The sequence below is a fragment of the Typopeltis vanoorti genome, chromosome 4, assembly GCF_054136105.1.
Source record: "Typopeltis vanoorti isolate ZY-2024b chromosome 4, IOZ_Tvanoo_1.0, whole genome shotgun sequence".
In the NCBI taxonomy this organism is placed as follows: Eukaryota; Metazoa; Arthropoda; class Arachnida; order Uropygi; family Thelyphonidae; genus Typopeltis; species Typopeltis vanoorti.
This window is the reverse complement of record NC_143552.1, coordinates 16,571,520-16,584,853: the sequence shown is the minus strand read 5'-3', so window position 1 is coordinate 16,584,853 and position 13,334 is coordinate 16,571,520. Positions and strand designations below refer to the sequence as shown.

The window sequence follows — 13,334 nt, the reverse complement described above, 5'->3', positions numbered from 1 at the left end:
TTTTGTTTATACAGCTGTCTAAAGCAAAAGTGTTGTCTGTATTGTTTGAAATGGATAAAATTGAGTATCATCAGTTCTAAAATTCTTTGTAAAAGAAGGTTTAACGCCAAAAGAAATTCATTTGAAGTTCATAAAAGTTTATGGGCACTCTTCTACTTCATTTTCGACAATTAAGAAATGAGCTGCCGAGTTTAAACGTAGTCGTACCAGCCTTGAAGATGATCCACGTGAAGGATGTCCAAAAAGTGTAACAACCAGAAATCATTGATCAAGTGCACGCTGTGGTATAACTGGCGAGTCAAAGTGCATGAAATTGCTGGAACTATAGGCATTTCAAAAGAAAATGTAGGATATATTTTGCATGAAGAATTGCAAATGAAAAAGCTTTGTGCAAGATGGGTGCCGTGCTTGCTCGCAGCAGATCAAAAATGCACTCGCATGAAAATCTCTGAACAGTGCTTGAAGCATTTTAGGAAGAATAAAACCGATTTTGTACATTGATTTATTACTATGGATGAGACTTGGAATCTCCATTACACACTGGAATCCAAACAGCAGTCAAAACAGTGGACAGAAGCCGGTTGTTCAGCGCCAAAAAAGACAAAATCGGTTTCATCACCAGGAGAGTTTGCGGCATTGGTGTTTTGAGATGCTAAAAGAATTTTGTTTATTAATTATCTCGAAAAGGACAAAACAATAACCGGGTAATATTATTCTGATCTTTAAACCAGACTAGACGAAAAAATACGTGAGAAAAGACCCGGTTTGCAGAAGAAAACAAAATCATCTTTCATCCCTTAATTTTCCCATTGCCAAAACACAAAGGTGTTTTGGCAATGGGAAAATTAAGGGATCTGCACTATGAATTGTTGGAACATCCACGCTATTCCCAGATTTGGCTCCCTCTGAATTCTATCTCTTCCCATACTAAAACTCTTCCTCGCTGGTCAGCATTTTTCTTCGAATCAAGAGGTGATTGCAGCTGTAGAGGAGTATTTTGCAGATCTTACTGAGAACCACTATAGGGATAATGGCACTGGAGCATCGCTGGAATAAATGTATTAGTATTAAGGGAGATTATGTTGAAAAATAAAAATAATTTTGAAATTATAAATTCGTTTTTTCATCGTTAGGCTGAGAACTTGTCAGACGACTCTCATAAATTAAAGATGCCAAGAAATTATATTCTTGGTTTCATCCTTTATCCAAGTGTGAGCAAACAAAGTTGGCACGTGAAGTCACTTCACAATTCAGCTACTTGTATATACAGGTAATGACTTCACATCAATTGCCTTAATATCCCATAATGCAATGCACATATCCTTGCAGACATGTACAATGATATGCATTATGGCATTATGAGAACGGCCACTACCCAGCCCAGTTTCAAACTTTATTGAGGTCTCGTCAGTGGGAGCTATACCCCCCGAAGTGATACCAAGGTTGAAGTAATGCAGAAGTCATATTTCAATATACAAGTAGCCAAAAGATGTCACACATTATTAAAATCTCACACAGCATGGTATCCTGGCTCTGGATATCATTTCAAACCAATGAAATGTATTTCAGATGTCTGCTAAGAGGTTGCCTTACTCTACAACAAAACATGAAGAGAGATTTTTGGTTATAACAGCAAAACATAAGCAATGCATGATTGTAGGTCAACTGGCAAGAAAAACCCTCTACCACCATATGAGACAGGTATCTGCATACCTGTTTCATATGGAGGTAGAGGGTTTTCGTCCCCCACAAACAGGCAAACCGGCCCAGCGAATACACACATCTACAGACATAGGGCCAACCACCTTATCCTCAAGATGGTTGCAGTTTTAAGAATAAAAAACCTCAACAATGTAAAAGGTAGAGAGGAGGATTAAGAAAGAAAGACACCTCCAAAGAGTCCAAAGACTAATCGAGGGAGGGCACCTACTCAACAACTCTTTGTATCCACCACTTAATCTACCAACTACACCTGACAATAGATGGTAGTGGCAGCCACTATCGCTAGTATTTTGTCTGTAAATTGCATGTGTTCTGAAGGCTGATTTGTCTGTATGAAGGATGAAAAACCAAAGTTTCTGGGAGAAAATAACCCTGCTACTTCCATATGAGATCAGCTAACCACCTTCAATTGAAAAATTCCCATATAAAGATTCCTCTCGTCACAAGAATTGAACTTAGACCTTTCCAATCGAAGGATGTGATGTACCATTATTCTTCCAATTGTGCTCCTGAGGTGCTTTGCCTCAAGAACTCCTGAATCACTTGGTGCTGTTCATGGTATGACATTTTGAGAGCTACATTGCAGATCATAGTGGACATATTCCATACTGAAATGTCTCTCTGCAGAGTTTTCTGCAAGCACTGTACCTTAATTCCCTAACGTATACATGTAATAAGAATAAGAATACATGTAACCTCTTAAAAACATAATGTGTCTTTTGCAGACTTCACAACAATGCAGTATATAAATATGTTTCAGAAATTAATTCATTTGAAAACGTATTTTCTGAACTTGGCATTAAGTACATTAACTGGGTATCACCTTTCTAGTTATTTCACATATAAAAACAAAACATTTCATTGTTTGTTATAAACTTTTGCACTGTTGATTCAACAAGCAATCTGAAATTGTGTGTTATTATGAGATGATCACAGGCTTTGTAGGCATTGTTTGAATCTAAATTGTGAAAGACAGCACAGTATTTCAAAAACCATGTCAGATTTGAAAAGATGTTTATTAAATAATAATAATAAAATTAATTACTTCACTACTTTCTTGAGTAATATCTTGGTTATTAGCACTATTTTCGGAACTTGGTTTATGGATAACGAAGATATCTGAAAGAATTTCTCCTTTTCCACTTTTAACTAACTGTATTAGACTATCAGCAGGTTCAACTAGCTTTTGAACATTTCCTCCATAATCAAAGGGTACACTGCCGTAAAGTCTTTTGCGTCTTGTTCTTGGAAATTCCAGACTTAATTTTTTTATTATTGAAGGAGGTAAACGGCATTCATTAATTAATTTTAAAAATACTTTGGTAGGTGTTCCTACATTTCCATTTGGCATTTCCACAGGAGGATGCATTTCTTGCATTTTTTCAAGATCTGATTTAGTAAATATTGTTCTATCGGAAGGAATGACTTTACATTCACCTCTGGTTTTGTACAGCTTTGTGGAATCTGCAAAATAAATAATATTATAATTATGAAAATGATTTGGCAAATCATAATGCAATTTTATAACTGGCACATCTAAGTATCTAGAAATGGGAAAGGTTTGAATTTGTCAACTTTATCACACCCAAGATGAGCGAGGAATGCAGATAACTTCAGGATCATATGGCTAAAGTCTTTCTGAGTTCTCTGTGAAGATATCTTTGTAACAATCAACAAATTATTATTATTATTAAGAGAAACCTCCAGGGAGTCAGGGACTCATCAAGGAAGGTCACATACCAACTGGACCTGCTGTCATACCTATTCTTGAATTCATTCACACTACTTGCACACACAATGAGATAAAATTCTAGCTCTCATCCCTTTCTTGACAGCATTCATTCTCAACTTCCAAGGATGACCTCTCATCTTTTCCCCATCCTCCATAAAATAAAAAATTTCATCTACCAAAATCCTATATGACCTTTTCAGAAGTTTATAACTCTCAATCATATCACCCCTCTTTCTCCTGTTTGCTAGCATCTGCAATGTAAAAATTCTCAAACTGTCTTCATAATCAGTATTCCACAACCTGATATCATTTTTAATGCTCTCCTTTCCACTCTCTCCACTGCATCAGAATCACCACACAAACCAGGAGATAAGGCCTACACAATAATAGTCCGAATGAGGTCATATCAAGGCATGTAAAGAGGCAAAATGACTTCCTTATCTTTATATATCTTTATAGGTTCATTTCAGCATCTTTATAGGTTCATTTCAGCATTGCAACTATACTATTCTCTGGGTTGTATTTGCAATCTTTGCTATATGGCCCTTGAACTTCAACTTCCTATAAACTAAAACTCCAAGATCCCTGGCCTGATCAGTTTCTTCTAGCCTAATCCCTCCAATATAGTATGACACGGGTGTGATAAGATATCCAAAATGCATGACTTTACATTTACTAACATTGAACTGCAGCCATTTTCACATGCCCACAATTCCAGCCTATTCAAATCATTCTGCAAGTACTACATATTTCAGATTCCTTTGCCATTCTTTGAATCATCAGAAACAGCTGTATGTCTCCTGTCAAATTCTTCCCAATGTCATTAATGTATAGATCGAATAACAATGGGCCAAGAATTGATCCTTGGCTCATAACACTCTCCTTTGTAAGGTAACCAGTGGTGTACCACCCTTATAGTATATCACTGTTTTTTTTTGTTTGTTTTTTTAATCTTTGTACTGGCTATGGGCAGTACTACCCTTATATCACGTCCAGACATCTCATCAAAATTGATATAGGCCTAAGCCTCTACAAGTGTTTTACCCTATGCCTGTTCTATCATTTTCTGATGGCAACGCCATGCCACCAGTGTGCTCTGCAGGGCCCTCAAGCAAAGAACTTTTATATCCTTCTGCATAAGCCCAAGCTGTTTTAAGTCGTTATAGCTATCTGCGCTCCATACCCCATGTAAAGAGATGGTGGCACTGGTAAACCTCGGAGTTGCCCCATGCTCCTCCCGTATCTTACTAACTATATCTTGATTATTCTTATAATAGTTTACCATATTATTATGGCTATAGGCTAGTGGGTACTCTGTTACCACCACCTGGGCATTGAATACCCAAACGTCACCATATCTTTTAATCAATAAGTATGGCTTATGCAAACCTGCGGAGGTTCTATAATGTGGTTCTAATGCGGTCTCCCAACCTTTGTTCTTAAAGCGGTTATTCAGAATAGAGACCACGGCATCATGCCTCCGCATGTGGACCCCATGGGTGCGGAAGCAACACTGGGCTATATGAGACAATCACTACCCAATCGAGTTGTGCGGGCAGGGCATTGATCCTCATCCTGATAAAGTCAATATACTCAAACCCAGGGAGGAGTCTGGTGCCATCCCTTACCCAATCATGCTGGGGAGGCACCAGATATGACTCTTTTAAAGGAGCACAATCTACAGAACAGTGCAGCAGAGATGCCCATCTCTTGTGTTCTGTGGATGCTGACTCAATTAAGGTACCTCGATAATGGGACCAGCCTTTAGTCTGCCTAAAGTCTTCTTGTATTAATGGGCTACAGAAAGTCTCTCTGCAGATAAGGGAAGAAGATAGTTCTAACTTTGTGATTCAGGACAGCCGCAGGCATGGGATCAGCCATCTAAGTGATGGGACCCCGAGCCAGCCGTCCTTTACCCTCGCGTGGAAATATGCAGTAGGGGTGTCAGGCGGCAGTCAGAGCCATGATCTCATGGCTGAATGGATAGCCCTGTCCATTCGGGACAGTACTGAGATATATGAACTACCAAGCACTAACGTGTGGTAAAAGCATGGTAGGAGATAGTGGGAAAGGAGAAACAGTCTTTGCTGGGGCTTGAGAGGAGCTTTCCTCAAAGAAGCGATCCCAGCTTCTAGGATAGAAGGGACAGAAGACCTTCCCTTCGGGGTGAACATGATTCTGAGGTATCTCCACTCTTCCAGGATGGTCAAAGCATGCAACGGCCTCCCGTGCAGGGAAAACTCTATAGTCTCGACCTTAAGCTTCTTGTCATGACCAAAGGGGGGACAAGAGCTAAAGAGCAGGACTTCTCTACATTAACAGAAATGCCTCGAATAGAGAAAAAGTTAACTGCCCGGTCAAGGAGTTCCTGCAAGCCTACCTTAGTAGAGGCTATGAGAATAAGATCATCCGCAAAGGCCACAGCATTAAAGGAAGAAGCGCCTAGAGAGTAGCCTATACTAGGAAGAGAATGAAGAAACTCATCTATAATGCATTTAAAGAAAAGGGGGAGATAGAGGATCACCCTGGCGAACACCCCGCACTGCGGGATTAGAAGTCGCACAGGACCCTGTAGTGATAGTGAAGGAGCTACCAAGTATAACTCCATAACATAGGAAAGAAAGGGTTCTGGACATCCAGCAATAGACAGCACTCAAAGGAGAGCAGGAAGGGAGATGCTATCAAAGGCCTTTTGGAGGTCCAGCGATGGCATATATAGAGGCTTAAGGCAGTGTCAGGAATTAAAGAGAAGAGAAGAGAAGAGAAGAAAGAAGATATATTCTTGGTACAGCCATCTGAAGGGACAAAAGCTCTCTGTCTATAATCATGCTGTATATGTTGCTGAAGTCGTTTGACTAAGATTTTATGATAGAGTAAGTATCACAAGGGAGATGGTAATAGGTCTAAAGTCAGATGCATGGCTTGAAGTTTCTTTCTTTGGAATGAAGGTTGTTCTGAAGTGCATAGGTATGGTGGTATTGCTTTACTAGAAAGGAGAATAAGTGTTGAAGAATCTTCAACGGCACCTTCCGAAGCCTAGCCGCAGGAAAGCCATCAGGTCTGGAGGCAGAGAAATTGGATGGAAGAGCTGCTTTGATCTCCTGGATGGAGACAGGCTGGTATATTTGAAGGGCAGGAATGGACCTCAATATCGTAGGTTGGTCATCATCAGGGAAGTGTGGAGGTGGAGTAGAAAAGACTGTACTCCAGAATTTAACAAAATCAACATGTAAGTCTGCTAGAGGTGTGTAGGGGAAGCACCGTCAAGGATGGTCTTGGCACATTATCCTCTATTCTTTTTATAGAGGGCCTGCATAGCTGCATAGGCCGTCTTTCTCTGCTTCCTATTTGACAAAGTCATTGTAAAATGAGGGCTAATGTTGACGAGGAATCAAGTGTTCTGAGAATTCAGTATGGAGGTAGTCATTTAACTGATCTGTGATGTCCATTCCCAGAAGATGAGTCTGGATGAGAGATGATTTAAGAATTTGGTGCTTATATTCTGGAAGAGGAGGATCATCTAGAGATGATGTCAGTCTAACAATCAAAGTCTCTTCTTCAATAGCAGGATGGTGACTGGAAGATGGAAGGGCAGGGACAAGAGACAGGGAGATATTACCTGTCCCTACCACGCGGATGGGCTGTCAATTCTTGAACTAAGGCTTTGTAACTGGCTTTCTGTCTACGACACTTGATGGAATCCAAAGATCTTAATGGGAACACCTTAAATAAAGCCTCACTGATGTTCTTTATCCCTTGAGCCATCAACTCGATCTCATGAGCGGCGAGGATCTTTTCATGTTAGACTGCCAAAGAATTTCTTCTTCGGCAGTCTAATGTGCTTTGACGTGCTCAGTTCTTAAATCTTGTAGATGCACATCCCCATACCATTTTATGATATCTGTCAGTCAGTCATCATCATATCCATGTCAATATTTTATAATCCAATCCCATATTCTCCAAATTATGCAACATTCTTCCATGCTGTATTCTATCAAAAGCCTTAGCAAAATCCAAAAGTATCATGGTGAATCCATTCCCCTTGTCTAACTAAACAGTAACAGAACTATACAGCAATCCCTTGATTAATCGAATATAGTAACCTATGGGAAAATGTATAATTCGTTCCTCGGATTTCTTTTTGGACCGTTAAGTTTTCTTTATAAAAGAATTAGGGTATTCTCAGGGCCTAGTTAAAGGAAAATCATGAAGCTCAAAGACAATAAAACATATTCAGAATATAAATTTATTATTCTGTTTCTTAACAGAGAATTGAGCTAACGTAGTTTGCTCAATTCTGTTTCTTTTCTTTATACAACTGATGGTATGGCCCTATTGCCTCTTCTGCAAATTTTACTGGTTTTCTCTTCACCAGAGTCAGTCTCTAAGCATTGCTGCTTAAAAACTTCGATTCGAAAGAAAATTCAAAAGTAAAACTATTTTCAAATTGTTTCTGTGAAACCTCTTTGGGCTTGTCAGTGATTAAATTTTCTTTGTATTCTTCGGGATCTTCCCACTATGCATCTAAATTTAGCAGGTCGGAATCACTCAACTTCTCAGAATGAGATTTAATTAACTTAGATTAATTTGAAAAAGCCTCTAAAATCATTTGCACAATGTGCTTCCAAATGGCTCGCATATTGCTAGCAGTAATTTCAATCGACTTTGCGACTTTATAACCAGGCTGAGATTTCTCTGTATAATATAAGCACATACACACAAGAAAGATATTTAATTAGCCAAATATTTCTGTCTGAAAATTGCAGACCATCTTCAGTGGCAATACAAGAACAGTTTTAAAATATAAGGTGGAATACTAACAATAGATCATTTATAAATAGAACAAGCTGTGTGATGTTATATCACTAAGTATTAAAGAGAAATAGTTTTAAGCAGAGACATGATTGAATTAAAAATATTAATTAATAATTTCAATAATTTTAAATAACATGAAATTAATATGAATTAATGGGTTATCCTGATTAGACTTTCCCAGATTTTTGATACGGATATACAGTCATTCCGATTCAGGTTAGGACGATGGAGTAAGGCCTCTACGCTTTCTTTGAATAAACTTTTCTTGTGTGTAGGTGTTTATATTATACAATCTTTATGTCACAAGTATCCTTAAAATATGAGATTTCTCTGATTTTGTTAGAAAAGTCTTGGAAGGCATTTGCTCCAAAAAAAGGCTGGTTTCATCGATATTAAATATTTGTTGATCACAACAGTCCCCTTCTTACACAATTTTCTTCAAAATCTCTGGATATCTCCTTATCTGCAATTGCAGCTTCGCCTGTGATTAGAACATTATGTAGGCTATTTATCTTTTTGAAAAGCTCAAACCACCCAGCACTAACGTGGAATTCTTCTTCTTTTCCATCATTGATAGCCCTTTCTTTCCAGGTTACAAAGAGACAATACTTTTGATTTAATAAGGCCAGTGTTCAGCGGGATCCATTTTTGGTTACAATTTTCGACCGATGTAAAAAGAAGTCTCTCTAATTCAATCATTACAATACTTTGATTTCGAGTGCATGCAGGATGAACTTGAAGCAGCCTTACCTTTCTCTTTGTATTCAGCAGTTGATTCACCCATTTTTGTGTTCTTGTCCTATCTTTGCTCTGGACTCGCCTTGTTCATTTTTCTTTATTATTTCAAGTTTTTCTTTCAAGCAGATTACTTTTTGAATAATTTTCACACTTGTATTTTTTGCTCACTAATTCTTTTACTCATGATTAAAGGTTAGGAAAAATAATATAAAATAAAAAAGGAAGGAAAACAATTTAAATGAGATATGATCAGCAAAATGCTATGTAAAGCAGACGACATAAATTTTGGCCATAAATTTGGAACCAAGTGTGCATGGAAATGGTGTGGTATGCCATTAAAAAATAACTTTGTAAAATGTTTTAAATCGGTAACTAAATTATTCCATCCTGGTGACTGATTTTTTAAAATAGTTAGCCATAAAAAATGTATAGATTGAAAATTTTGAAATCTTTAACATTTATTTTTAATATGTATATAGGTGCACTAATCGAATTTGGTTATCGAAAAAAAATGACGCACTAATCGAGGGATTGCTGTAGAATGTGAGCAGTATGTACAAACATGACCTTCGCTTAGTAAACCCATGCTGTTCATTGTGAAGTATAGATTCTCTGTCAATCCATTTCTGTATACAAGCCCTAATTAACCTTTCTAAAATCTTCACCTTCAATCCAGAGATACTTATAGATTGATAGTTGGGTACATCAATCTTTGCACAACCCTTGTGCAATGGGATTATCATACATTCTTTCCACTCATGTGAACCTTCTGTGTTTTGAGACTCAAATTATATAGCGTAGTCAAAGGAACAGCCAGTTCACTCTTTTAGCACCTATGCTGATATCCCATCAATCCCTATTGCCAAATTCTTCTTTAGTTTGTACAACGGCTTTAGTACCTCCTCCTCTTCATATGCCTGAGTTTCTTCATCCAGTGAAGAACTAGCAGTGAGCTCAATGTTGCATATATCATGCTGATAGCCTTTACCTATCAACATGGCATATCAGCAAATTAACTAATGACAACTGACATTTATGTCTTTAGGGGTGAAGCAAGATGTTTTTCATATTCCCCGCTATCTGCTGTGGTTACAGTGAGGGGTAAAATTTATAAGCAATTTGCTCGCCCTGAATGGGCATGGAGATTATGCATCGCTATAGGAGGCTAATATAGCTTTTGGTCTTCTATATTTGAATATGTCCGTTGGATTGTATGCTGCAGCTTGCTGAACCAAATCATTGGGATGTGTGGACATCTTGAGGAAAAACTTGGATGCTAAGGATTGTAGAAAAGAGAAAATATAGGGAATATTTGTGTCTCTGTGGAGTTGATTGTTTCTAACATACCACGGGGCATTCAGAATCATTCTCAAGCACTTGTTCTGCACTCGCTGTATTTTGATAATATTAGGATTAGAGGTGTGGCTTCAGGCCGGAGAAGCATAGGTGATTATAGGACGAATCATCATCTGGTATAGTTGCAATATGATTTTGTTGCTGAGCTTGCTATTTCTATTAATTAGCGGATAGATCTGAGCTATGGCTTTAGATGCCTTTGTGCACACAGACTTGATGTGTTGGTTGAAAGATAGCTTTTTGTCAGGAATTACACCCAGGTAATTTGTTTCTGTCTGCCAGGGAATTTTAGTATTGAATAGTAACATCTCCTGCAGGAGACATTGGCCTTTTTGAGAAAAGAACGGCTGAGCTTTTCAGGGGGTTGACTTCCAGTCTCCACTTGGAGAACCAGCCCTCCAGCTTTAGAAGGTTTTCTTGAAGCTTTCTGTTAATGAAATGGGGTCTGAGAGATCTGGTTAGTATTGCCGTATCGTCCACATACAGGGCCAAAATGGAAGTGCGGGATGCCTGACGTGTATACAGAAAACAGCAATGGAGCCAGTAGAGATCCCTGCAGCACTCCAGCAAAGATATGGTGCTGGGACGATGTAGAACCTTGATTTTCACTTGCATTGATCTATTCTGAAGATATGAATGGATTAGATGAACCATTTTTAGTGATGTACCGGCTGAGAAGTTTGTGCAGGAGACCAAAATGCCAGATTTTGTCAAATGCTTTGGATAGGTCTAGGAAAACAGCTCCCGTACACTGGTGCCAGTTGTAGCTGGTAGTGATGTATTCGACAATTCTGTGGATTTGCTGAGTAGTACTATGGTGTTGCCGAAAACCAAACTGTTCTTTAGGGAGGATGTTTAGGTCATTTACTGAGGTTTGGAGTCGTGAGAGGATGACCTTCTCTGCAACCTTACCCAGATTAGAGATAAGACTGATTGGATGATAATTTTGCGGTAGGTGTGGGTCTTTGCCTGGCTTATGAATAGGAATTACATCAGCCAGTTTCCAGGTGGAAGGAAAATAGTGAAATCTTAAGATTGCATTTATTATACTGGTCAGGTGCATTACAGCTTTCCGAGGCAGCAGCTTGATCACCCTGTTTGAGATGCCATCTGGTCCAGGAACTTTATTGTTCTTAAGTTTTTTAATAATATCATATAATTCAACAGGTGATGTGGTTGTAATATGGTCAGCACTGGTATCAGAAATAAAAACAATTCCCTCCCAGATACCAGTGCTGACCATATTGCAACCACATCACCTGTTGAATTATATGATATTATTAAAAAACTTAAGAACAATAAAGCTCCTGGACCAGATGGCATCTCAAACAGGGTGATCAAGCTGCTGCCTCGGAAAGCTGTAGTGCATATCTATGGATGAACTATCATCTGATCACAATCCAATTCTACTACAGCTGGGAAATCAAGAATACCTGTGTCCTCCTTCTCACTCCTACATTGCATGGGAAAGACTGTCAGCAGCACTCAAAGATTATATTGGACCTGTTCCTCATATATGCACAAAAGAAGAAGTAGAAACTGCAGTTACAAATCTCACACAACAAATTAATTCTGCTATAAAGGTAGCTACCGCCTACAAATCTGCCCGCAAGCCAGATCATTTGCCTGAAGACATCATGAACTTGATCAGAGACAAAAACAGAGCTAGGAAAAGTTCCGTAACATGCGTACACCACAAGATAAAACAGCTCTAAACAGAATAAATGGGGCAGTTAGAGATGCACTTATAACTCATAGAAACCAAGTTTGGGATAAAAAGTTATCCTCTATCTCTCCTATTGATCACTCTATCTGGGGGGGTTACTGAGATTTGTAACTGCAGTTTCTACTTCTTCTTTTGTGCGTATATGAGGAACAGGTCCAATATAATCTTTGAGTGCTGCTGACAGTCTTTCCCATGCAATGTAGGAGTGAGAAGGAGGACACAGATATTCTTGATTTCCCAGCTGTAGTAGAATTGGATTGTGATCAGATGATAGTTCATCCATAGATATGATGCTGTATTGAAGTTTAATATCCTGCAGGATAGCTATATCCAGGATGTCAGCAGTACCGAATGTACTGAGATGAGTTGGTTCGGTGGGGCCTGCTACAACAGCGTTGCTTGATCCTAAGTAATTGGAAAGGATGCAACCATTCTTGTTTGTGGTTGTACAATTCCACGCAGGATGCTTGGAATTCAGATCCCCGGCAATAATGGTGGGCTCTCTAATGCTTAAGATGGCATTTAGGTCAGAGTGAAGCAGAGATTTTTGGGGAGGGGTTGTAAGCTGAGTAGATTTTCAGTTTGCCAGTGGAGCTGGTGACTACTTCCACGCCTGTGATCTCAAGGTTATAGTGGTTGAAGGATTGCTCACAGAGTGGTGCTTAATGTAGTTTTTAATGAAGATGGCAGTGCCGCCACCTCTATAGAGTAGTCTGTCATTTCTGTATAGGTGATAGCCCCTGATTGTAGGATTGTCTGAGGGTCTTAAACGAGTTTCACTGATTAAAATAACATCTGGTTGATACCTATAAGTGAAATCTTGGAGTTCCAGAATTTTGTTTTTGAGGCCATTTGCGTTACAAGCAACTATCTGAAGAGATGCTAGAATGAGTTTATTATTATTCATGAGAGCTGTAAGGATGACCTGCGTTTCATGAAGAAATCTTTTAGTGGAAGTTTCAGTAGGGTTTGATAGGCTGAAATTTTGTAGCATGTTTGTTAGTAAGGCCTTAAGAACAGCTGTTAGATTTTTAGGTGCTGTTGGTCGATTTTGTTCCAGTATTAGTCTATTTGTACGGGTCACATCGGCATAACATCTTGTTTGCTATTGGGTGTCTCTATTTTTGGAGGTCTCCAACTGTGGTGGCTGAGTCTCTGGTTTTGATGCCTGGGCCTCTGTTGTTCTGGTACTGTAGGAGGAGGGCTGATTGACTGCCTCCATCTGTCTGTTCTTTGGGTGCTGAG

The 13,334-nt window shown here is 38.9% G+C and overlaps 1 protein-coding gene across 1 annotated transcript in view; it reads right to left on the bottom strand.

Annotated features, from left to right (window-relative positions):
• LOC150107129 (G patch domain-containing protein 3-like) overlaps window positions 1-13,334 on the bottom strand; it is a 120,926-nt gene that overhangs the window by 90,304 nt on the left and 17,288 nt on the right. The window contains exon 2 of the mRNA XM_090391652.1: window positions 2,768-3,186. Coding sequence (XP_090247778.1) covers window positions 2,768-3,186 — 419 coding nt within the window. The remainder of the gene's footprint in view (window positions 1-2,767; window positions 3,187-13,334) is intronic.